The sequence below is a fragment of the Xyrauchen texanus genome, chromosome 9 (assembly GCF_025860055.1).
Source record: "Xyrauchen texanus isolate HMW12.3.18 chromosome 9, RBS_HiC_50CHRs, whole genome shotgun sequence".
NCBI lineage: Eukaryota > Metazoa > Chordata > Actinopteri > Cypriniformes > Catostomidae > Xyrauchen > Xyrauchen texanus.
The window spans coordinates 35,526,617-35,552,765 of NC_068284.1; the positions used below are offsets into that span (position 1 = coordinate 35,526,617).

General features: G+C 45.5%; 3 protein-coding genes across 6 annotated transcripts; all 3 read right to left on the bottom strand.

The window, feature by feature from the left end:
* Positions 1-825: 825 nt before the first annotated feature.
* On the bottom strand, positions 826-11,424 carry LOC127648609 (retinol-binding protein 2-like). 3 transcript variants are annotated; one of them, XM_052133288.1, is made up of 6 exons: positions 4,819-4,982; positions 2,920-3,012; positions 2,524-2,676; positions 1,988-2,166; positions 1,579-1,680; positions 826-1,078 (listed from the first exon to the last, which is right to left on the bottom strand). In XM_052133288.1, the coding sequence occupies exons 3-6, from the start codon at positions 2,594-2,596 to the stop codon at positions 1,025-1,027; spliced, it is 408 nt and encodes a 135-aa protein (XP_051989248.1). In that variant the 5' UTR covers positions 2,597-2,676; positions 2,920-3,012; positions 4,819-4,982; the 3' UTR covers positions 826-1,024. The 3 variants fall into 3 exon arrangements, with proteins under 3 accessions (XP_051989248.1, XP_051989249.1, XP_051989247.1); XM_052133289.1 differs by lacking the exons at positions 2,920-3,012; positions 4,819-4,982 and adding an exon at positions 11,410-11,424; XM_052133287.1 differs by lacking the exon at positions 2,920-3,012 and having other exon boundaries at positions 4,819-4,980.
* On the bottom strand, positions 5,041-25,739 carry LOC127648611 (retinol-binding protein 2-like). Of its 2 annotated transcripts, XR_007971187.1 has the most exons (5): positions 25,592-25,739; positions 25,070-25,248; positions 24,662-24,763; positions 20,204-20,863; positions 5,041-5,557 (listed from the first exon to the last, which is right to left on the bottom strand). XR_007971187.1 is itself a non-coding variant. In XM_052133291.1 (4 exons), the coding sequence occupies exons 1-4, from the start codon at positions 25,662-25,664 to the stop codon at positions 20,810-20,812; spliced, it is 408 nt and encodes a 135-aa protein (XP_051989251.1). In that variant the 5' UTR covers positions 25,665-25,739; the 3' UTR covers positions 19,471-20,809. The 2 variants fall into 2 exon arrangements, 1 of the variants encoding a protein (XP_051989251.1); XM_052133291.1 differs by lacking the exon at positions 5,041-5,557 and having other exon boundaries at positions 19,471-20,863.
* On the bottom strand, positions 6,023-11,166 carry LOC127648610 (retinol-binding protein 2-like). Its single transcript, XM_052133290.1, has 4 exons — positions 11,014-11,166; positions 10,476-10,654; positions 10,068-10,169; positions 6,023-6,261 (listed from the first exon to the last, which is right to left on the bottom strand). Exons 1-4 carry the CDS (start codon positions 11,084-11,086, stop codon positions 6,208-6,210), a joined length of 408 nt encoding a protein of 135 aa, XP_051989250.1. The 5' UTR covers positions 11,087-11,166; the 3' UTR covers positions 6,023-6,207.
* Positions 25,740-26,149: the final 410 nt, after the last annotated feature.

Below are 26,149 nucleotides of genomic sequence, written 5' to 3' on the forward strand. Positions count from 1 at the left end.
CATTGTGTCACCATTTAAATTATTTTTATGTTAATTGCAACTTTTCCTCAAAACAGCAGTATGTTTTGCAAGGCACAATAGACACACAAACCTCAATAACAGTAACAATCAACAAACCTCATTAAGTTAAATGATGAGCTCCTAACTGTACCACATAACAGTTGACTAACAGTGGCTACAAAATACAACAATAACAGCAAAAAAATTAATAAACAGCCAAAATTAAGCAGATAACACTAGCTGCACAGTTTATTAAAGTTACAATGCATGCTGGGAACTTGCAAATCAGCTAAATTGTTCATTCAGGGAACTCTTGTTAGGCCAGTTGGGGCAACATTTGGGTGAATATTGTTGGTCAAACATGTGTTTTTATGTAGATTAAAGTAATTCACATTTCGTAGTACAGTATATGTGACTCAAAAAAACCTCATAAGCTGGATAAGATATCTATATCTATATCTATCTATATATATATATATATATATATATATATATATATTTTTTTTTTTTTTTTTTTTTTTACAGTGTACTGTTGTGTTTCTGACCTGACTGAATTCTCACTAGTCCTAAAATTTAATATTTTAAAATATATTTAGCTCATTAAGTAAAAAAAAAGAAGAATGAGAGATGATTAAATGAAGGACAATCAAATACATTATATAATATATATTTTTGTATCATAATTTTGTATTGACTTCACTCAAGTCATACATGATCATAAATATTTAACTTGACTTTTTACTTTAATAACATGTTATAGGCATGTGTGTGTGTGTGTGGGGGGGGGGTTATTCTAATAATTGTATTTGTCAGATACAGACACAGAACAAATGAGACCAATGTCATTCTGTATCTTTATTGATACACAAGGAAACAAATCATACAGAAGTGTTGAAAGTGTCACATTGTGAGTTAATTTCAACTCCTGAGGAAGTTAACAATTAGATTGCCAGCCCTGGACTTTGATAGCCTTTCAAGAACAGCAAAATAAAAGTGACAAAACACATGACAATAATCACGTCCGCTAGTCTTTTCTTTTGAAGACTTGATGGCAAACAACTTCTTCACATGTCAGCTCCTACAATTAAAATGAAACAAAGCTTTTTGAAAAGCATCAACAACTTCCAGTAGATGGCATACTTTCATCAAAATGAAAGTACTTTATGAAAAATAATTGCACATTTCTATACCAAATCTTTGTATTCATACATAATAATAAAATGTTGTTGATTCTAACAGCTTTCTGATCGGTTTATAATTCAAGGTTCCCGTGGTCATAGTAAACCTGGAAATATCATGCTATTTTGAAACTGTAATTTTCAAATTGTGTTATTATTTCATGGAAACTGATTACATTTTAAAAGGCTATGGAAAATTCATGGAACTGTATATGGTGAATATACATTTTATAGTTATGCTCAGGTCTACAATATTTAGTTGGACTGAAATTGCTCTCTTTGAGTGTAATCTCTATCAAATTGTCTTTCAAAATCCTTATTCATTCATCACAAACAACTGAAAAATTCATGGAAATTCATAGGTTTAAAAGTTGGGATTCTATCTCTAAAGGATGCTCACCAGATAAAGTTTGCCTCCTTCTATCCAGTGTTTCCATCCGCGGTTGGCCTTCTCACCTTTCTGTATGGCCACCAGTTTGTCCCCTTCCCAGTTGACCAGTGTCTGGGATTATGAAAAAAATCTTAAACCCCAGGAACTGGCTTGTACACAGTTTATAGATTGACAGTACTGTAAATAAAGGAGCCCAAGCCGTGTTCAGCTGTCACCAGAAAAAAAAGACCCTCTGTGGATTTAGTCCCTCTGGGTAAAAGTTCTGTCCTCTATTTGTTTTACTGTAAGACTATCACTGAACAAACATACTAAGATCATGGCTAACAGACCAATGCTTGGGTAACTATGGGATAAATACCATTATGTCATTAGAGTAAAAGGAGAATATCAGATTTGTGAATACAAATGAAACGCTCACCTTTATTTTCCTGTTGTCAATTTCTTTAGTAAATTTTTCCTTCTCAACTCCAATGGTGAAGCTCTGCTCAAAGCTCTTGAAGGTGGTCTGTGTTGTAATCACAAAGTTGTCTCCATCCTGGACAAAGATCTTTGTTGGAGTGAGGTGGGGAGCAATCTTGCGGATGGCAAAATCAACATCTGTGGAAGAGAATATTCTCTATATATATATATATAGTCATTTTCATAATCCTGTATATCCCAGAACACAAATAGTATTACATGTAGTGTTAACTTGTAAATGGCTTTATCTAAAATCATAATAAAAATGGTGTGATCTATTTGCATTAGGAAAGAACAAAAACATCTTTCTCTTATTCCTCTACTTTTTAGTAGGCATTTACATTTATGCATTTAGCAGACGCTTTTATCCAAAGCAACTTACAGTGTATTCAAAGTATTCGTTTCATTAGTTTGTGTTCCCTGGGAATGGAACCCATGACTTTAGCATTGCTAACTTTATGATCTAGTTGATTATGGAGAGTTGAACAGGCTTACCCAGTGCTTTAAGGTAATTCTCAAGGTTTTCGCCTGACTCCAACTCCCATTTTCCATTAAAATCTGCAGGCATGGTTTTGCGATGTGCTCTATCCTTTGGGTAGTTACAGGTCAAGAGAGGAGGGTGCACCTGGGCTTTTATACTCTACTGGCCTGTCACAATGAGGGAAGAGGTCAGAGTAATGATAAGGAAGCTCTCTGACCGAATGGGAGAGGAGAAAGAACGAGAGACTGCCCCACTTATGGGGAACAGTGAATCAGCACTCTATCCATTGTGCAAAAAACAAGACAAACTAGATCAACTACGAAAGGCATGCAAAACAAATGTATACAAGCGCCCACACACTATATGTCCACTCAATAAGAAAATATCAGCAATATATTTTATTACAAAACCTTTGTTTCAGAGGAATCTGGTTGGCGAGTTGTGTTTACATGGTTGTTCCAGAATATGCTTTGAAGATTGCACTTGATGTCCAGCCTGAGAGGCTAAATAAGAAGAATCAATATTACAGTTACATGAGAGCTTACATCCACCATCCGCTCCTCCTACTACTACTATAATCAACTGGACCAAGAAAACAACATATATAGCAAATACAAAAGCTGCCAAGATGAGAGAAAGAAGTGACATTTTGTTATACAACTTTTGATGTTCTCCCAAACCTAAACAACAACAACAACAACTTACATTTATATAGCGCTTTACATAGTATAGGGGGAATCTCCCCAACCACCACCAGTGTGCAGCATCCACCTGGATGATGCGACAGCAGCCATAGTGCGCCAGAACGCCCACCACACACCAGCTATTGGTGGAGAGGAGATGGTAGAGTGATGTAGCCAATACAGGGATGGAGATTATTAGGAGGCCATGATAGATAGGGGCCAATGGGGGAATTTGGCCAGGACACCAGGGTTAAACCCCTACTCTTTACGAGAAAGTGCCCTAGGATTTTAATGACCCCAGAGAGTCAAGACCTCGATTTAACGTCCCAGCCGAAAGACGGTGCTTTTTTACAGTATAGCAAAAATATACTAATGCCCCGTCACTATACTGGGGCATTAGGACCCACACAAACCATAGGGTGAGCACCCCCTGCTGGCCTCCCTAATACCACTTCCAGCAGCAACCTTGGTTTTCCCCAGGAGATCTCCCATCCAGGTACTGGCCAGGCTCAACCCTGCTTAGCTTTAGGTGGCAACCAGGCAATAGCCGCAGGGTGATATGGCAGCCGACAAACAAAGCATTTTCGGGTTAAGTAGGAATGACTGTCACCTCACTAAAATAGCCTGATAGGAGTAAAAGCAACAGAGTAGCAATAACACATGCCACAAGTCAATGACAAAACTGATGATGCTTATGCACATAAGGTATATAGCACAATTTCAGAAGTGTCCATTTTTCCCCACATGTGAACAATTTTAGAGTTCACAAACATATTCATATTATCAGCTGTTAGCAAGGAAAAGGGCAATAAATTGCTATCAAGTCACCTGCAACACAATTCAATGAAGGTTATTCGTATTCTGGTTAATGTTAAGACTTTGTAAGCAAACAGTATCACAATTTGTACACACTAAAAATAAAAATGTATGAATAGTTCAGAAGTGCACACATAGAGAGAGGGAGATAGACAATATAGTATATTTTTCTATATTATAGTATATTTTTATGTCAAAGTACGTATGAGGTTACTTTGTGTGAACCCCAGAGAGAGCATATGAGGTTATTAGAAGTGTTGATGCTGCAAAAACCACACAGAGAATAAGAAAATAATGATGGACTTTCAGAAACACAGCTAAAGACAAAGTTTAAAACAACCAGTGGTCAAAGTGACTTATTATGCTCAGACTGTCATGTTTGATTTACCATTTTAATTAAAAAGACAGACTAAAGCCAGGTTTCTACCAGTAAAATTATATCAAAAGGCTCTGTGAGATAATGGTTGCGAACAGTATTCATTGGTTACAAAAATAATGAAGGGGCGTAGACATGAGGTAATGCCAGATAAAAAACTGTATAAAAGATTAAGTTTTGGACGAAGAGTGTCTGGTCTCAGCTGACATCTCGGGTTTGTTGGTTTGCTCAATAAACTCTCACCTTTGACATCTGGAACCTCTGATTCTGCGAGATTTCTTGCAAAGAGGGACAGAGTCTTCTACATTTTTCCACAACTATTATAAGGGCATTCGAGGTTAACAGCGCTAGCTAACGTAATTGAAGCGGAGTTTTCCCCATCTGCGATCCAATGTTAATATTAAACATAATGTAGTTACTTGTGCGGCACTTACCATGTTTGCTTTTTGTCTCCTTCAGCTGCAAATATTTAGATCATCCACCGAGCGCTGATGTGTTTTTTTGTTGTTGTTGTTTTGGCTGGAGTTTACTGCACAGCAGACAAATGTGACGTGGAACTTCCTCAAAGCCCGTGTGCTTGATGTCGGAAGAGTTGAGGAGACACTAGGATGGCTCGGAGAACTTCGGATAATTTCGGCGTTTTAGGGAGGCTGCATGCAAATTAAGGAGGATTGCAATAAGTTTGTAATTTTCTTTACCTCCAACCTAAAAATATTTCACCTACATTGCTTGTGCATAGAGTCTGTAGAAAACACACAACAACAACAAAAATATTTTAATAAAACGTTAATAAATAATCCTTAAATATTAGCTTTGGTGGTTTATTAATGTTTATTCTTATGTTGATTACGCTGGCCAAAAAAATTATTGTTGCGCAAACGTAGAAAATAAAGGCAACCTGATGCAGTAAGGTTTTGCAACTTAACAACTGTCTTAATTCTCCTCAGTAACATTGCTTTTAGTCAAGGTAAATGTGTATGTTCTTAAAATGCAAAACTCTTGTTGATAGAACTAGCTAACTGCTAATTTCTTGTTCAGTCTACTATGAATTTGCACTACAATAACTTTAATTTTGTCGCCATCTAAATAATTTTTATGTTAACTGCAACTTTTGCCTCAAATTAGCAGTATGTTTTGCAAGGCACAATAGACTTAAACCCTTAACACACAAACCTCAGTAACAATCATACAAACCTCATTAAGTTAAATGATGTACCACATATCAGTTGACTAACAGTGGCTACAAAATACAACAATAACAGCAACAAAAATAAATAAACAGTCAGAATTAAGCCAATAACACTAGCTGCACATTTTAAAGTTTCAAAGCATGCTGGGAACTTGCAAATCAGCTAAATTGTTCATTCAGAGAACTCTTGTTAGGCCAGTTGGGACAACATTTGGGGGAATATTGTTGGTCAAACATGTGTTGTTATGTAGATGAAAGTAATTCACATTTCGTTGTACAGTATCTGTGACACATAAAAACTCATAAGCTGGATAAGATAATATATATATATATATATATATATATATATATATATATATATATATATATATTTTTTTTTTTTTTACTGTGTACTGTTATTCTAATAATTGTATTTGTCAGTTACAGACACAGGGCAAATGAGACCCATGTCATTATGTGTCTTTATTGATACACAAGGAAACAAATCATACAGAAGTGTTGAAAGTGTCACATTGTGAGTTAATTTCATCTCCTGAGGAAGTTAACACTTAGACTGCCAGCCCTACACTTTGATAGCCTTTCAAGAACAGCAAAATAAAAGTGACAAAATAACACATGATAATCATCACGCCTGCTAGTCTTTTCTTTTGTAGACTTGATGGCAAACAACCTGTTCACATGTCAGCTCCTACAAATAAAATGAAACATCATGGTTACTGATGTAATGATGGAGGGAACGAGATAGTTACTGATGTTCCCTGATGGAGGGAACAAGACGTTGTGTCGATGAGTTGACAAGGGATTCACTCTTGGGAGCCTAGACATCTCTGATCTTTGAGAAAAGGCCAATGAGAATTGGCGTGTGGAATTTGCATGCCACTCCCCCTGACATACGGGTATAAAAGGAGTGCCACTTGCAAACACACTCTCAGGTTTCGCACTGAGGAGCTGAGCCAAAGACCTGGCCATTTCAGCGGTTGGTTCAGTGTTGTGGCAAGAGGGACGCATCAGGGAACGGAGGTTACATCAGTAACCATGACATTCCCTATCTGTCACACACTCGAAGTTGTGTCGATGTGTTGACACTAGGGGTCCCAATGGAAAACGGCACAAGAGCTGAACCGAGTTACGCAGACTGGTGGTGCGAGACGGCCAGAACTCTGTGTGCCTCGTAGGCAGCGTAACTACAGCGTAACTACAGCGTAACGCGTAACTACCCCCAACACACTGGCAGGCATGAAGCGGTCCCCTACACCTTAGGGAGTGGCTAACTGCTCAAAAGTTTAAGGACTTACTGGCCCAGCTGTAGCCTTCTCTCTATTGTTCTCCCCAAAAATGGAATGAAATCATTCAGCTGGGGGCCATATAAGGTCCATGTTGGGGGGTGTCCCTACAAAGAGGATGACCACGCCCGACGCCAAGAAGGGGGGGACTTCTAAGTGGAATACAACACATGGTCTTAACAGGTCGGAGCTGAAGCACGTCGTGCAGAGTGGCGCCGTGGTAGGTCCTACCCAAGGGGGGAGGAGTTACTACAAACACGGTGACCAAGGACAGAGGGCCCTCTGCCCAAGAAAGATGCAGTTTATTAGCGGGGGAAACCATTTTGCAGAATATACATCACTTACCTCTGTACGGGAGCCTAAGTGACGCACGTACTGGGTAGGTGAGGCTCGCATGCTGCTGGGCTTATGAGGAAGAACGTCCAGGGTTCACACTTTTTGTGAATGCAACTGGGAAAAGAGTGCACATCTTCGACTTAAGGGATGAGAAAGGCACTATGCGCTAGCAGTACATCCGGCCAGCTGACCCGAACTTACCTGTTTGTGTCACCTGATAACACACGGGACAAAACTGGCTCAAACCTGAGGTTGTAAAACCTTGCAAAGGTGTTGGGTGTTGCCCAGACCGCAGCTCTACAGATGTCTGCTAGAGAGGCACCGAAGGACAACGCCCAAGAAGCCGCAACACCCCTGTTAAAATGGGCTTGCAGGCCAGCAGGGGGCGGCACATGCTGGGTATGGTATGCCATAGTGATGGCATCGATGACCCAGTGAGCGATCCTCTGTTTGGGGACTGCGCTTCCTTTCCGCTGTCCACCGAAGCAGACAAAGAGCTGCTCGGAGCTTCTAAAGCTCTACGTGCGATCCAAGTAGATGCGAAGAGCACGCACTGGACACAACAATGCCAAGGCTGGGTCTACCTCCTCCTGGGGCAGGGCTTGAAGGTTCACCACCTGATCCCTGAAAGGGAGGGCGGTCTTTCAAGGGAGCGCCTTTAACTCAGCTGACTCAAGGGGCTTGAAAGGGCTCCCTGAAGGACAACGGAGAGGTCCTGTGAGGGAACGAAGTGCGGCCTGGGGGGTTTAACCTCCTCGAGCCTCTCAGGAACCTGATGATCAAATCATGCTTCCCTAAATACTTACAGTCCACTACATTGTGATGCGCCAATGTAGCGGCCACATACACTTTCAAGGTGGAGGGGGACAGCCATCCCTCCAACTTCTCTTGCAGGAAGGAAAGCAATGATCCTACTGCGCATCTCTGGGGGTCTTCGCCTCGGGAAGAACACCACTTAGCAAACAGATGCCACTTCAGGCCATAGAGGCATCACGTTGAGGGGGCCCTGGCCTGAGTGATTGTGTCTAGGAGCATGATGTCTGAGATCCTAGTCCGGGAGGGCCAATAAGGGGCCACTAAGGGGATCAACCTCCCTGATCTTGCACAACGTCTGTTCAAGTAGGCTCACTGGGGGGAATGCATATTTGCATAGCCCCAGGGGCCAGCTGTGTGCCAGAGCATCTGTGCCGAGGGGAGCCTCGGTTAGAGAGTACCAAAGAAGGCAGTGGAGGGAATCTGGGGAAGCGAACAGGTCTGCCTGTGCTTGGCCGAATCGACTACAAAGGAACTACCGTGTCGGACGTACCAGCAGGTGGGGCCTCGCGACGGGGCAGAGCCCGAGGTGCTGAGTCTAGAGACATCAAAGCACTTACCTGGCTCCTTGTGACCACGTCCGGAACAGCCTGGGATGGGGAAGGAAAATTTTCGTCCTCGTAGCCCATGGAGACTATCACATCAGGGCGGGTTTGTGCCACGGCTGGGCGCGGACCCGGGAGGGCGAAGTCAGTCACGAGCGCAGCTCCTGCATTAGTCCCGGGTTAGGAAAACCCTTGTGCAATTCTCTAAGTGCCTTGGCTTGGTGTACCTGTAGGAGCGCCATGGCATGCACGGCGTGTCCAGCAGTGCTATGGGCTTTAGCCATCTGTGACGACATCAGCCTACAGGCCCTGGACAGGAGCCTCGGACAACTCCGCCAAGTGGCAGCGTTTGCAGGCACAAGTGGGACAAGGGGACCGCTTGGTCCACTTGGGAAATCGTTGAATAGCCCCTTGCTGCCCCGCCATTGAGGGTAGTGAAAGCAGAGGAGCTCACGGACCGTGTCTGGGCAGTGAAAGGTGCCTGCCATGAATACGTGAGGTCATCATGCACCACTAGGAAGAAAGGAACGGGCGGAGCGTGGCCATGAGCGGCGCTTCTGCCCCAAGAACCAATCATCGAGCCGCGAGGGTTCGTGGGGAGCGGAGGATTCCACTCCAGTCCAACACTCGCAGCTGCCTGGGCAAGCATGACTGTCAGCTCCACGTCGGCCTGCGACTGAGCTGCCGCACCCGAGGGGAGTCCTGCCTAGTCCTCAGCATCAGACATGACAAGCACGCTCTCCGATGCTGCAATCGATAACTTCGTCTTCGTCGCAAGCTCCGAACGAGATCAGAGCATACGATCATGACTGGGAATGGGAGGTCCATGGGGAAATTCAGCTCTGTGAATACATCTGCTCGGCTCTGAAGAATAAGTCTGAATGTGTGTTTGCAAGCGGCACTCCTTTTATACTCATATGTCCGGTGGAGTGGCATGGAAATTCCACGCGCCAATTCTCATTGGCCTTTTCTCAAAGATCAGAGATGTCTGTGCCTCCAAGAACCCCTAGTGTCAACTCATCGACACAACATCAAGTGAGTGACAGAGAGGGAACAAAGCTTTTTGAAAAGTATCAATAACTTCCAGTAGATGGCATACTTTCATCAAAATTTATGAAAAATAATTGCACATTTCTATACCAAATGTTTGTATTCATTCATAATAATAAAATGTTGTTGATTCTAACAGCTTTCTGATCGGTTTATAATTCAAGGTTCACGTGGTCATAGTAAACCTGGAAATATCACGCTATTTTGAAACTGTAATTCTCAAATTGTGTTATTATTTCATGGAAATTGGTAAAATATTAAAATTCATGGAAATGTATATGGAGAATATACATTTTTATAGTTATGCTCAGGTCTACAATATTTCGTTGGAATGAAATTGCTCTCTTTGAGTGTAATCTCTATCAAATTGTCTTTCAAAATCCTTATTCATTCATCACAAACAACTGAAAAATTCATGGAAATTCATAGGTTTAAAAGTTGGGATTCTATCTCTAAAGGATGCTCACCAGATAAAGTTTGCCTCCTTCTATCCAGTGTTTCCATCCGCGGTTGGCCTTCTCACCTATCTGTATGGCCACCAGTTTGTCCCCTTCCCAGGTCACCAGTGTCTGGGATTATGAAAAAAATCTTAAACCCCAGGAACTGGCTTGTACACAGTTTATAGATTGACAGTACTGTAAATAAAGGAGCCCAAGCCGTGTTCAGCTGTCACCAGAAAAAAAGACCCTCTGTGGATTTAGTCCCTCTGGGTAAAAGTTCTGTCCTCTATTTGTTTTACTGTAAGACTATCACTGAACAAACATACTAAGATCATGGCTAACAGACCAATGCTTGGGTAACTACAGGTTAAATACCATTATGTCATTAGAGTAAAAGGAGAATATCAGATTTGTGAATACAAATGAAACGCTCACCTTTATTTTCCTGTTGTCAATTTCTTTAGTAAATTCTTCCTTCTCAACTCCAATGGTGAAGCTCAGCTCAAAGCTCTTGAAGGTGCTCTGTGTTGTAATCACAAAGTTGTCTCCATCCTGGACAAAGATCTTTGTTGGAGTGAGGTGGGGAGCAATCTTGCGGATGGCAAAATCAACATCTGTGGGAGAGAATATTCTCTATATATATATATATATAGTCATTTTCATAATCCTGTAAATCCCAGAACACAAATAGTATTACATGTAGTGTTAACTTGTAAATGGCTTTATCTAAAATCATAATAAAAATTGTGTGATCTATTTGCATTAGGAAAGAACAAAAACATCTTTCTCTTATTCCTCTACTTTTTAGTAGGCATTTACATTTATGCATTTAGCAGACGCTTTTATCCAAAGCAACTTACAGTGTATTCAAAGTATTCGTTTCATTAGTTTGTGTTCCCTGGGAATGGAACCCATGACTTTAGCATTGCTAACTTTATGATCTAGTTGATTATGGAGAGTTGAATAGGCTTACCCAGTGCTTTAAGGTAATTCTCAAGGTTTTCGCCTGACTCCAACTCCCATTTTCCATTAAAATCTGCAGGCATGGTTTTGCGATGTGCTCTATCCTTTGGGTAGTTACAGGTCAAGAGAGGAGGGTGCTCCTGGGCTTTTATACTCTACTGGCCTGTCACAATGAGGGAAGAGGTCAGAGTAATGATAAGGAGGCTCTCTGACCGAATGGGAGAGGAGAAAGAACGAGAGACTGCCCCACTTATGGGGAACAGTGAATCAGCACTCTATCCATTGTGCAAAAAACAAGACAAACTAGATCAACTACGAAAGGCATGCAAAACAAATGTATACAAGCGCCCACACACTATATGTCCACTCAATAAGAAAATATCAGCAATATATTTTATTACAAAACCTTTGTTTCAGAGGAATCTGGTTGGCGAGTTGTGTTTACATGGTTGTTCCAGAATATGCTTTGAAGATTGCACTTGATGTCCAGCCTGAGAGGCTAAATAAGAAGAATCAATATTACAGTTACATGACAGCTTACATCCACCATCTGCTCCTCCTACTACTACTATAATCAACTGGACCAAGAAAACAACATATATAGCAAATACAAAAGCTGCCAAGATGAGAGAAAGAAGTGACATTTTGTTATACAACTTTTGATGTTCTCCCAAACCTAAACAACAACAACAACAACTTACATTTCTATAGCGCTTTTCTCAAACTCAAAGCGCTTTACATAGTATAGGGGGAATCTCCCCAACCACCACCAGTGTGCAGCATCCACCTGGATGATGCGACAGCAGCCATAGTGCGCCAGAACGCCCACCACACACCAGCTATTGGTGGAGAGGAGATGGTAGAGTGATGTAGCCAATTCAGGGATGGAGATTATTAGGAGGCCATGATAGATAGGGGCCAATGGGGGAATTTGGCTAGGACACCGGGGTTAAACCCCTACTCTTTATGAGAAAGTGCCCTAGGGATTTTTAATGACCACAGAGAGTCAAGACCTCGGTTTAACGTCCCAGCCGAAAGACGGTGCTTTTTTACAGTATAGCAAAAATATACTAATGCCCCGTCACTATACTGGGGCATTAAGACCCACACAAACCATAGGGTGAGCACCCCCTGCTGGCCTCCCTAATACCACTTCCAGCAGCAACTTTGGTTTTCCCCAGGAGATCTCCCATCCAGATACTGGCCAGGCTCAACCCTGCTTAGCTTTAGGTGGCAACCAGGCAATAGCCACAGGGTGATATGGCAGCCAACAAACAAAGCATTTTCGGGTTAAGTAGGAATGACTCAAGTTTAGTGAATCACCTCACTAAAATAGCCTGATAGGAGTAAAAGCAACAGAGTAGCAATAACACATGCCACACAAGTCAATGACAAAACTGATGATGCTTATGCACATAAGGTATATAGCACAATTTCAGAAGTGTCCATTTTTCCCCACATGTGAACAATTTTAGAGTTCACAAACATATTCATATTATCAGCTGTTAGCAAGGAAAAGGGCAATAAATTGCTATCAAGTCACCTGCAACACAATTCAATGAAGGTTATTCGTATTCTGGTTAATGTTAAGACTTTGTAAGCAAACAGTATCACAATTTGTACACACTAAAAATAAAAATGTATGAATAGTTCAGAAGTGCACACATAGAGAGAGGGAGATAGACAATATAGTATATTTTTCTATATTATAGTATATTTTTATGTCAAAGTACGTATGAGGTTACTTTGTGTGAACCCCAGAGAGAGCATATGAGGTTATTAGAAGTGTTGATGCTGCAAAAACCACACAGAGAATAAGAAAATAATGATGGACTTTCAGAAACACAGCTAAAGACAAAGTTTAAAACAACCAGTGGTCAAAGTGACTTATTATGCTCAGACTGTCATGTTTGATTTACCATTTTAATTAAAAAGACAGACTAAAGCCAGGTTTCTACCAGTAAAATTATATCAAAAGGCTCTGTGAGATAATGGTTGCGAACAGTATTCATTGGTTACAAAAATAATGAAGGGGCGTAGACATGAGGTAATGCCAGATAAAAAACTGTATAAAAGATTAAGTTTTGGACGAAGAGTGTCTGGTCTCAGCTGACATCTCGGGTTTGTTGGTTTGCTCAATAAACTCTCACCTTTGACATCTGGAACCTCTGATTCTGCGAGATTTCTTGCAAAGAGGGACAGAGTCTTCTACATTTTTCCACAACTATTTTAAGGGCATTCGAGGTTCTCTTACGAGAGGTTCTCTCTTATTGCGTAAGCTAGCTTACGCTACGGGAAAGATTAATCTTTTCTGAGATATTGAAGCCAAAAAATGATCCTTAATTTTGTATCATTTGTCAACGCAGTGCAGCAACTGCAGACCTTGAGCGGGCTAGCTAGCGAGCTCATTGGTTGCTCTGCGGCAACTGCTGCAGCCTATAGACGAACTTGCGTGAACTCGCGCCCAATGAGAGGCGCCAGCGCTCACTGTCCCAAAGCCCGCCAGAATGGCCGTGGCTAGGGTGCATATAAGCGCAGTTCGTATGCTGGAACCCTGATTTTCATCTCTTCAGCGAAGCTCTTCGCATCTCTGAAACTGCAAGAAGCCGCATCGCCGTTCGAGGGGCATCAAGCAAGCTTGGACAGCGCTCGAAGAAGCCGGCCGCCGCCACCTTCAGCCATCCTGCAAGCTACGCCATCCGGCGACGTATCCTTTTTAAAGCAAACTAGTTCCTCAGTGAACTTCACAAAAGAGCACGAGCGTCTTTTTAAAGATGCCTCGCACCTGCGGTTCATGCCGCACCCCTCTCAGCGCCGGAGACCGCCACATCATCTGCGCTCTCTGCCTGGGACTGGGGCATGCAGAGCTCGCCTTCGCTGACGGCGGATGCGACCTCTGCGAGGAGCTTCCGATGTCGACCCTGCAGGCTCGACTCGAAGCGCTCAGGACCGAAGCCGCCGCGTCGCCTTCTGTTTCGCTGCGCCGGAAGAAGCGCCGCTCCCAAAGGCTGCCGGAACCGGGTTTAGAAGCGACTGTCTCACCGGAGCCTATCCCTCGAGCATCGCGTTCACCCTCCCCGCCCCCCCGGGACGCGCAGTTGCCGCCGAGCGGCCGCACTACTGCCACCTCGGAGAGCGAGGCGGAGGACAAGGGCTGCTGTTCCATCATGGCTTCAGACAGCGAGGAGTGGTCACAAGCCTCCTCATCGACCCAGGAATCCAGCAGGACCCGCGCCGGAGTCGAAGGGGAACTGATACGCTTCCTCACAAAGGCCGTCGACCGCCTCGGGCTCGAGTGGTCACCGCCCCCTGAGCAGGCTCCCAACAGACTCGACGGCTGCTTTCTTCAAAGCCGTCACCGTCACGGGCCGCTCCCTTCCTGCCGGAACTCCACGCGAGCTCTCTAAATCGTGGAACGCGCCTCTCTCGGCCAGGATTCGATCCCACGTCTCGACCTCTCTCGCTTCAGTGGACGGCGCCGCCGAGAAGTGCTACTCTTCCATCCCTCTGGTCGAGGATTCGGTAGCAGCACACCTTTGCCTGCCCTCCGCGAGATGGCGGTCTAAGCCAGTGCTCCCGTCTAAGGCCTGCAGAACTACTTCCGCCTGTGTTGGCCGCGCCTATTCCGCCGCCGGCCAAGCCGCATCTGCTCTGCATTCCATGGCCGTCTTGCAGATCCTCCAAGCGGACCTTCTTCAGGAATGGGATGAGAAAGGCAGGCACCCAGAGGCTGTTACAGATCTAAGGAGCGCGACGGACCTCGCCCTTCGCGCAACCAAAGCTGCAGCTCAAGCCCTAGGGAAGTGCATGGCCTCGCTGACTGTAACCGAGAGACACCTGTGGCGAACGCTAGCCGACATGGGAGAAGCTGAGCGCTCCACGTTCCTCAACGCGCCGCTCTCTCCGTCCGGTCTCTTCGGTTCCGCGGTAAGTGGCATTGTTGACCGTTTTTCGGAAGTCCAGAAAGCTCCTCTGCAGGCCGCCCACGTAACCAGCCTCCTGCACGAGCATCTTCACAGCGCCCAGCTCAACAAAGCCAGATTTCCCAGCGTCGACAGGGCGGCCGCCCCAGATCGCGCTCAGACAGCCGCCGCAGACCGCCGCCCCCCCCGCGGGCCTCGGCCTAAGATTGTGCTGAAACCTGAACAACCAAAGTACTCCTAGCTTTTTTGAAAAAAATGACGGCTCAGTCCCGCCGCGGCCGGACCACCGTCAAAGCTTCGCCCCCTGTCAGTCCCCTTCTCTCAGGCTACTACAGTGGTGAATTCAGCAGCCAACAAGCCGGTGTTACTACCCGCTTGCCTGCACTCAAACGCCGTTTTCACGGTGACACAAAAAGATCTTGTAAAGAGCAAACATGTCTTATGTGTAGAAAATGTGCCCACAATTCAGTGTTCACCCCTACACACAAGTATTACACTTCCGTGTCCCTATCAGAGAGCAAACATGTCTTATGTGTAGAAAATGTGCCCACAATCCAGTGTTCACCCCTACACACAAGCATTACACTTCCCGTGTTCCTATCAGAGCACACTCACATAAAGCGGGCACAGCCCGCTCGAGTGTTAGAGTCAATAAGCGCCCACGAGCCCGTCTGTGCGTCCCCTCTCTGTCACCACGGCCAGCAAACACCTCTTTATGTGTAAGTCCCGTGCCCATGACTATGCTCGCGCATCACTTAACAGATGTGACTCTTTCCCCATTCATCTCAATCGGAAGTCACTCACAGAACAGCATGTCCCTGCTGTCTGCGAGCAGTCATGCATAAGCACAATAAGCACGCTCACACATTCTGTTCAGCCCGCTGTATGCGGCAATCAGGGCGACTTGGCCATTCACCCTCTAGCGTTACGCTTCAAAGCGTGGGAAGCTATCCCAGGGATATGCAAATGGGTGTTAAGCACAATAAAACAGGGCTATTTGCTACAGTTCGATCGCCGCCCTCCCGCTTCAGGGCGTGGCTCGAAACTACTGTGAACACGGAAGCAGCCTGCATGCTTCGTTCAGAAATAACAAACCTTCTGTGCAAAAGGGCCATAGAGAGTGCCGCCTTCACTGAGCGAGTCGGGGTTTTACAGCTGTTATTTTCTTGTCCCCAAGAAAGACAGCGGCCTCAGACCAATATTAGATCTCAGGGTTTTGAACAAGGTGCTTGCAAAAGACCATTCAAAATGCTTACAATCAGGAAACTCCTCGCGCATGTGCGCCAGAGGACTGGTTTATTTCTCTCGATCTGAAAGATGCCTATTTTCAGATTCAGATAAATCCCGTCACAGGCCATTCTTGAGATTAGCCTTCAGCGGTCAGGTTTATCAATACACCGTCCTTCCGTTCGGCCAGTCCTTAGCACCCGTACTTTCACGAAGTGCATGGATCGCGGCTTCGCACCCCTCGCGAGTCAGGGCTTGCGAATTCTGAACTATTTGGACGATTGGCTGATTTTGGCACAGTCACATACGGAGCATCTGTCTCACAGGACAGTTCTCCTCAGTCATCTGAACAGTCTGGGTCTTGCAGTCAATTGGACCAAGAGCTCACTACAGCCCAGTCAGGCAATTTCCTTCCTTGGAATAGAACTAGACTCTGTGGCAATGGCGGCTCAGCTTATCTACACGGCGGCGACTAGCGCGTCTTTTCAGATGAACAGCCTCACGCCTCTGAAAAAATTTCAGAGAGTGTTAGGTTACATGGCCTCAGCCGCAGCAGTACTTCAGCTGGGTTTACTGTGCATCGCCCGCTTCAGCATTGGCTAAACACCCGCGCGTCTTGCCGGGCGTGGGCCACAGGCCGCCAGCCGATCAGAGTGACTCACACCTGTATATCAGCTCTGCAGCCTTGGGCGGTGGCGAATGGTATCAGCGGGGAGTGGCGATGGGAGCTGTATCTCGCCGAAAAGTCATCTCGACAGGCAGCGTCCAACACGGGTTGGGGCGCGGTCTCGCGAGGGCTCGTTGGTTTTCGGCCTATGGTCAGTTCAGGAAAAGCTCCTTCACATAAATTGTCTGGAAATGATAGCGGTCGAGTATGCGCTCGTGCGCTTCCTCCCGGTCATTCAGGGTCACCACGTCCTGGTCCGTTCGGACAACAGATCTGTGGTATCCTATCTAAACCGTCAGGGCGGTGTCAGATCCAGGAACCTCTTCCATCTGACAAAACGCATACTAAGTTGGTCCCAGGGCCACCTGCGCTCGCTGAGGGCGACGAACGTGCCAGGCCACCTGAACGACGGCCCAGACAGACTGTCCAGAGACAATCCCCCAGGGGAATGGTCCCTGCACGCTCAAACAGTCCAGAAATTATGGCAAATATTCGGCAGAGCAGAGATAGACCTCTTCGCGTCAGAAGAGAACACTCACTGCCTAGTATTTTTCTCGAAAAGCGAGGACTGGCCCAAACGCCCGCTTTACGCCTTCCCTCCCGTCTCGCTATTGCCACAGGTAATGCAGAGGATCAGGGAAACGCGTCACTCGGTGCTCCTCATAGCCCGCGCTGGGAGAATCAGACATGGTTCCGGAGCTTACACAGCTGTCACTGACAGCCCGTGGCCCATCCAGTGAGAGCAGATCTCCTCTCTCAAGCTCGCGGCACGATCTGGCATCCCCACCCAGAGCTGGGCGCTGCAGCGTGGGTGATCAGCGACTACCCGTCGCTTTGCCAGAAGGAGTAATGAACACTATCATACACGCTAGAGCCCCTTCCACGAGAAGACTCTATGCGTCCAAATGGTCGGTGTTTTCAAAATGGTGCACCGACAGAGACCTGGACCCACGGACATGTGGGGTGTCATCACTGCTCGTGTTTTTACAAGAGCTGTTGGATAAGGGCAGATCCCCATCCACGCTCAAAGTGTACGTGGCGGCCGTCGTGGCGTTCGCTGAACCCCTGCGCGCCAGTCACGGGGAAAAAAACGAGCTGGTCATCCGCTTCCTCAGGGGAGCTAGAAGGATGAACCCCCCGCGCCCCCCATCGGTTCCTATCTGGGATCTTTCTGCAGTTCTCGAAGCTATGAAAGCCCCCCTTTCGAACCGCTTGAATCCGTGGATTTAAAAATACCTTTCACTCAAAACCATTTTTCTGACTGCCCTGTCATCAGTTAAACGTGTGGGAGACCTTCACGCGCTGTCTGTCAGCGCTGCGAGTATGGAGTTTGGACCAAGTGACTCCAAGGTAATTTTAAAGCCTAGACACGGCTATGTCCCCAAGGTGATCGGTACTCCTTTCAGAGCACAGATTATTTCCCTATCGGCTCTGCCAGCATCCGATAGCGAACGCGACACAAATCTCCTTTGCCCAGTCAGAGCACTGAGATTGTATACTGCGCGCTCCGCCTCTTTCAGGCAGCTGAGCAGCTTTTCGTTTCATTCGAGGGCGCACCAAGGGTCTCGCCACCTCGAAACATACACTGTCTAGATGGATAGTGGACGCTATTGCTGCAGCGTGCGGCGTCGAAAGACCTGCCATGCCCGTTAGGCATTAGGGCTCACTCCACCAGAGGCATGGCCTCCTCGTGGGCATGGTCCAGCGGGATTTCCATTCAGGACATATGTGTGGCAGCGGGCTGGGCTTTCCCCTCCACCTTTGTCAGATTTTACAATCTGGAAGTGCCCGCTCTGCAGGCAAAAATGCTAGCGGTTTAATACGCTACAGCTCCCCTGGTGAGCTGCACTAATGGGACACATTCCACACAGACTGGCACCGCCGCTCTGTTTTTCCCTTCCCACTATGTGCTTATGTATCACACACACACTGACCCGCACTCTTGCCGGCCAAATATTATTTCCCCACTCACAAGGGCTCCCCCGGGTCCCCCCACCTCCCTGGGGCTCATGCAGTGGATGCTTGGCGCGCACGGCGTTGACAATGGGTTCCCGTAGCGTAAGCTAGCTTACGCATATCTGAGAGAACCTCTCGTGAAGAGAACGTCTCGGTTACCTCACGTAACCTCGGTTCTCTCTAGATGAGGGAGCGAGTATTGCGTAGCTGGCCGTGCTTCGCGCCACGCAGCGATTTTCAGCTTCATTCAATGAAAACCAGGGTTCCAGCCTACGAACTGCGCTTATATGCACCCTAGCCACGCCCATTCTGGCGGGCTTTGGGACAGTGAGCGCGCGGGCGCCTCTCATTGGGCGCGAGTTCACGCAAGTTCGTCTATAGGCTGCAGCAGTTGCCGCAGAGCAACCAATGAGCTCGCTAGCTAGCCTGCTCAAGGTCTGCAGTTGCTGCACTGCGTTGACAAATGATACAACATTAAGGATAATTTTTTAGCTTCAATATCTCAGAAAAGATGAATCTTTCCCGTAGCGTAAGCTAGCTTACGCAATACTCGTTCCCTCATCTAGAGAGAACCGAGGTTACGTAGGTAACCGAGACGTTAACAGCGCTAGCTAACGTAATTGAAGCGGAGTTTTCCCCATCTGCGATCCAATGTTAATATTAAACATAATGTAGTTACTTATGCGGCACTTATCATGTTTGCTTTTTGTCTCCTTCAGCTGCAAATATTTAGATCATCCACCGAGCGCTGATGTGTTTTTTTTTGGAGCTGGAGTTTACTGCACGGCAGACAAATGTGACGTGGAACTTCCTCAAAGCCCGTGCATGATGTCGGAAGAGTTGAGGAGACACTAGGATGGCTCGGAGAACTTCGGATAATTTCGGATAATATCGGCGTTTTAGGGAGGCTGCATGCAAATTAAGGAGGATTGCAATAAGTTTGTAATTTTCTTTACCTCCAACCTAAAAATATTTCACCTACATTGCTTGTGCATAGAGTCTGTAGAAAACACACAACAACAAATATATTTTAATAAAACGTTAATAAATAATCCTTAAATATTAGCTTTGGTGGTTTATTCATGTTTGTTCTTATGTTGATTACACTGTCCAAAAAAATTATTGTTGCGCAAACGTAGAAAATAAAGGCAACCTGATGCAGTAAGGTTTTGCAACTTAACAACTGTCTTAATTCTCCTCAGTAACATTGCTTTTAGTCAAGGTAAATGTGTATGTTCTTAAAATGCAAAACTCTTGTTGATAGAACTAGCTAACTGCTAATTTCTTGTTCAGTCTACTATGAATTTGCACTACAATAACTTTAATTTTGTCCCATTTAAATAATTTTTATGTTAACTGCATCTTTTGCCTCAAAATAGCAGTATGTTTTGCAAGGCACAATAGACTTAAACCCTTAACACACAAACCTCAGTAACAATATACAAACCTCATTAAGTTAAATGATGTACCACATATCAGTTGACTAACAGTGGCTACAAAATACAACAATAACAGCAACAAAAATAAATAAACAGTCAGAATTAAGCCGATAACACTAGCTGCACATTTTAAAGTTTCAAAGCATGCTGGGAACTTGCAAATCAGCTAAATTGTTCATTCAGAGAACTCTTGTTAGGCCAGTTGGGACAACATTTGGGGGAATATTGTTGGTCAAACATGTGTTGTTATGTAGATGAAAGTAATTCACATTTCGTTGTACAGTATCTGTGACACATAAAAACTCATAAGCTGGATAAGATAATATATATATATATTTTTTTTTACTGTGTACTGTTATTCTAATAATTGTATTTGTCAGTTACAGACACAGGGCAAATGAGACCCATGTCATTATGTGTCTTTATTGATACACAAGGAAACAAATCATACAGAAGTGTTGAAAGTGTCACATTGTGAGTTAATTTCATCTCCTGAGGAAGTTAACACTTAGACTGCCAGCCCTGCACTTTGATAGCCTTTCAAGAACAGCAAAATAAAAGTGACAAAATAACACATGATAATCATCACGCCTGCTAGTCTTTTCTTTTGTAGACTTGATGGCAAACAACCTGTTCACATGTCAGCTCCTACAAATAAAATGAAACATCATGGTTACTGATGTAATGATGGAGGGAACGAGATAGTTACTGATGTTCCCTGATGGAGGGAACAAGACGTTGTGTCGATGAGTTGACAAGGGATTCACTCTTGGGAGCCTAGACATCTCTGATCTTTGAGAAAAGGCCAATGAGAATTGCCATGTGGAATTTGCATGCCACTCCCCCTGACATACGGGTATAAAAGGAGTGCCACTTGCAAACACACACTCAGGTTTCGCACTGAGGAGCTGAGCCAAAGACCTGGCCATTTCAGCGGTTGGTTCAGTGTTGTGGCAAGAGGGACGCATCAGGGAACGGAGGTTACATCAGTAACCATGACATTCCCTATCTGTCACACACTCGAAGCTGTGTCGATGTGTTGACACTAGGGGTCCCAATGGAAAACGGCACAAGAGCTGAACCGAGTTACGCAGACTGGTGGTGCGAGACGGCCAGAACTCTGTGTGCCTCGTAGGCAGCGTAACTACAGCGTAACGCGTAACTACCCCCAACACACTGGCAGGCATGAAGCGGCCCCCTACACCTTAGGGAGTGGCTAACTGCTCAAAAGTTTAAGGACTTACTGGCCCAGCTGTAGCCTTCTCTCTATTGTTCTCCCCAAAAATGGAATGAAATCATTCAGCTGGGGGCCATATAAGGTCCATGTTGGGGGGTGTCCCTACAAAGAGGATGACCACGCCCGACGCCAAGAAGGGGGGGACTTCTAAGTGGAATACAACACATGGTCTTAACAGGTCGGAGCTGAAGCACGTCGTGCAGAGTGGCGCCGTGGTAGGTCCTACCCAAGGGGGGAGGAGTTACTACAAACACGGTGACCAAGGACAGAGGGCCCTCTGCCCAAGAAAGATGCAGTTTATTAGCGGGGAAACCATTTTGCAGAATATACATCACTTACCTCTGTACGGGAGCCTAAGTGACGCACGTACTGGGTAGGTGAGGCTCGCGTGCTGCTGGGCTTATGAGGAAGAACGTCCAGGGTTCACACTTTTTGTGAATGCAACTGGGAAAAGAGTGCACATCTTCGACTTAAGGGATGAGAAAGGCACTATGCGCTAGCAGTACATCCGGCCAGCTGACCCGAACTTACCTGTTTGTGTCACCTGATAACACACGGGACAAAACTGGCTCAAACCTGAGGTTGTAAAACCTTGCAAAGGTGTTGGGTGTTGCCCAGACCGCAGCTCTACAGATGTCTGCTAGAGAGGCACCGAAGGACAACGCCCAAGAAGCCGCAACACCCCTGTTAAAATGGGCTTGCAGGCCAGCAGGGGGCGGCACATGCTGGGTATGGTATGCCATAGTGATGGCATCGATGACCCAGTGAGCGATCCTCTGTTTGGGGACTGCGCTTCCTTTCCGCTGTCCACCGAAGCAGACAAAGAGCTGCTCGGAGCTTCTAAAGCTCTACGTGCGATCCACGTAGATGCGAAGAGCACGCACTGGACACAGCAATGCCAAGGCTGGGTCTACCTCCTCCTGGGGCAGGGCTTGAAGGTTCACCACCTGATCCCTGAAAGGGAGGGCGGTCTTTCAAGAGAGCGCCTTTAACTCAGCTGACTCAAGGGGCTTGAAAGGGCTCCCTGAAGGACAACGGAGAGGTCCTGTGAGGGAACGAAGTGCAGCCTGGGGGGTTTAACCTCCTCGCGCCTCTCAGGAACCTGATGATCAAATCATGCTTCCCTAAATACTTACAGTCCACTACATTGAGATGCGCCAATGTAGCGGCCACATACACTTTCAAGGTGGAGGGGGACAGCCATCCCTCCAACTTCTCTTGCAGGAAGGAAAGCACTGATCCTACTGCGCATCTCTGGGGGTCTTCGCCTCAGGAAGAACACCACTTAGCAAACAGATGCCACTTCAGGCCATAGAGGCATCACGTTGAGGGGGCCCTGGCCTGAGTGATTGTGTCTAGGAGCATGATGTCTGAGATCCTAGTCCGGGAGGGCCAATAAGGGGCCACTAAGGGGATCATCCTCCCTGATCTTGCACAACGTCTGTTCAAGTAGGCTCCCTGGGTGGAATGCATATTTGCATAGCCCCAGGGGCCAGCTGTGTGCCAGAGCATCTGTGCCAAGGGGAGCCTCGGTTAGAGAGTACCAAAGAAGGCAGTGGAGGGAATCTGGGGAAGCGAACAGGTCTGCCTGTGCTTGGCCGAATCGACTCCAAAGGAACTACCGCGTCGGACGTACCAGCAGGTGGGGCCTCGCGACGGGGCAGAGCCCGAGCTGCTGAGTCTAGAGACATCAAAGCACTTACCTGGCTCCTTGTGACCACGTCCGGAACAGCCTGGGATGGGGAAGGAATATTTTCGTCCTCGTAGCCCATGGAGACTATCACATCAGGGCGGGTTTGTGCCACGGCTGGGCGCGGACCCGGAGGGCGAAGTCAGTCACGAGCGCAGCTCCTGCATTAGTCCCGGGTTAGGAAAACCCTCGTGCAATTCTCTAAGTGCCTTGGCTTGGTGTACCTGTAGGAGCGCCATGGCATGCACGGCGTGTCCAGCAGTGCTTTGGGCTTTAGCCATCTGTGACGACATCAGCCTACAGGCCCTGGACAGGAGCCTCGGACAACTCCGCCAAGTGGCAGCGTTTGCAGGCACAAGTGGGACAAGGGGACCGCTTGGTCCACTTGGGAAATCGTTGAATAGCCCCTTGCTGCCCCGCCATTGAGGGTAGTGAAAGCAGAGGAGCTCACGGACCGTGTCTGGGCAGTGAAAGGTGCCTGCCATGAATACGTGAGGTCATCATGCACCACTAGGAAGAAAGGAACGGGGCGGAGCGTGGCCATGAGCGGCGCTTCTGCCCCAAGAACCAATCATCGAGCCGCGAGGGTTCGTGGGGGAGCGGAGGATTCCACTCCAGTCCAACACTCGCAGCTGCCTGGGCAAGCATGACTGTCAGCTCCACGTCGGCCTGCGACTGAGCTGCCGCACCCGAGGGGGGGAGTCCTGCCTAGTCCTCAGCATCAGACATGACAAGCACGCTCTCCGATGCTGCAATCGATAACTCGTCTTCGTCGCAAGCTCCGAACGAGATCAGAGCATACGATCATGACTGGGAATGGGAGGTCCATGGGGGAAATTCAGCTCTGTGAATACATCTGCTCGGCTCTGAAGAATAAGTCTGAATGTGTGTTTGCAAGCGGCACTCCTTTTATACTCATATGTCCGGTGGAGTGGCATGGAAATTCCACGCGCCAATTCTCATTGGCCTTTTCTCAAAGATCAGAGATGTCTGTGCCTCCAAGAACCCCTAGTGTCAACTCATCGACACAACATCAAGTGAGTGACAGAGAGGGAACAAAGCTTTTTGAAAAGTATCAATAACTTCCAGTAGATGGCATACTTTCATCAAAATTTATGAAAAATAATTGCACATTTCTATACCAAATGTTTGTATTCATTCATAATAATAAAATGTTGTTGATTCTAACAGCTTTCTGATCGGTTTATAATTCAAGGTTCACGTGGTCATAGTAAACCTGGAAATATCACGCTATTTTGAAACTGTAATTCTCAAATTGTGTTATTATTTCATGGAAATTGGTAAAATATTAAAATTCATGGAAATGTATATGGAGAATATACATTTTTATAGTTATGCTCAGGTCTACAATATTTCGTTGGAATGAAATTGCTCTCTTTGAGTGTAATCTCTATCAAATTGTCTTTCAAAATCCTTATTCATTCATCACAAACAACTGAAAAATTCATGGAAATTCATAGGTTTAAAAGTTGGGATTCTATCTCTAAAGGATGCTCACCAGATAAAGTTTGCCTCCTTCTATCCAGTGTTTCCATCCGCGGTTGGCCTTCTCACCTTTCTGTATGGCCACCAGTTTGTCCCCTTCCCAGGTCACCAGTGTCTGGGATTATGAAAAAAATCTTAAACCCCAGGAACTGGTTTGTACACAGTTTATAGATTGACAGTACTGTAAATAAAGGAGCCCAAGCCATGTTCAGCTGTCACCAGAAAAAAAGACCCTCTGTGGATTTAGTCCCTCTGGGTAAAAGTTCTGTCCTCTATTTGTTTTACTGTAAGACTATCACTGAACAAACATACTAAGATCATGGCTAACAGACCAATGCTTGGGTAACTACAGGTTAAATACCATTATGTCATTAGAGTAAAAGGAGAATATCAGATTTGTGAATACAAATGAAACGCTCACCTTTATTTTCCTGTTGTCAATTTCTTTAGTAAATTCTTCCTTCTCAACTCCAATGGTGAAGCTCAGCTCAAAGCTCTTGAAGGTGCTCTGTGTTGTAATCACAAAGTTGTCTCCATCCTGGACAAAGATCTTTGTTGGAGTGAGGTGGGGAGCAATCTTGCGGATGGCAAAATCAACATCTGTGGGAGAGAATATTCTCTATATATATAGTCATTTTCATAATCCTGTAAATCCCAGAACACAAATAGTATTACATGTAGTGTTAACTTGTAAATGGCTTTATCTAAAATCATAATAAAAATTGTGTGATCTATTTGCATTAGGAAAGAACAAAAACATCTTTCTCTTATTCCTCTACTTTTAGGCATTTACATTTATGCATTTAGCAGACGCTTATCCAAAGCAACTTACAGTCTATTCAAAGTATGTTTCATTAGTTTGTGTTCCTTGGGAATGGAACCCATGACTTTAGCATTGCTAACTTTATGATCTAGTTGATTATGGAGAGTTGAACAGGCTTACCCAGTGCTTTAAGGTAATTCTCAAGGTTTTCGCTTGACTCCAACTCCCATTTTCCATTAAAATCTGCAGGCATGGTTTTGCGATGTGCTCTATCCTTTGGGTAGTTACAGGTCAAGAGAGGAGGGTGCACCTGGGCTTTTATACTCTACTGGCCAGTCACAATGAGGGAAGAGGTCAGAGTAATGATAAGGAAGCTCTCTGACCAAATGAGAGAGGAGAAAGAACGAGAGACTGCCCCACTTATGGAGAACAGTGAATCAGCACTCTATCCAGTATGCAAAAAAGGAGACAAACTAGATCAACTATGAAAGGCATGCAAAACAAATTTACATAAGCACTCACGCACTATATATGTCCACCCAATAAGAAAATATCAGCAATATATTTTATTACTAAACCTTTGTTTCAGAGGAATCTGGTTGGCGAGTTGTGTTTACATGGTTGTTCCAGAATATGCTTTGAAGATTGAAAAATAAGTGCAAGAGTCATTGTTTAGTAAATCAAACATTTAAACATATAGCCCAGAAAAAGATGGATTGGAATTGTTCCTCTTTGTTC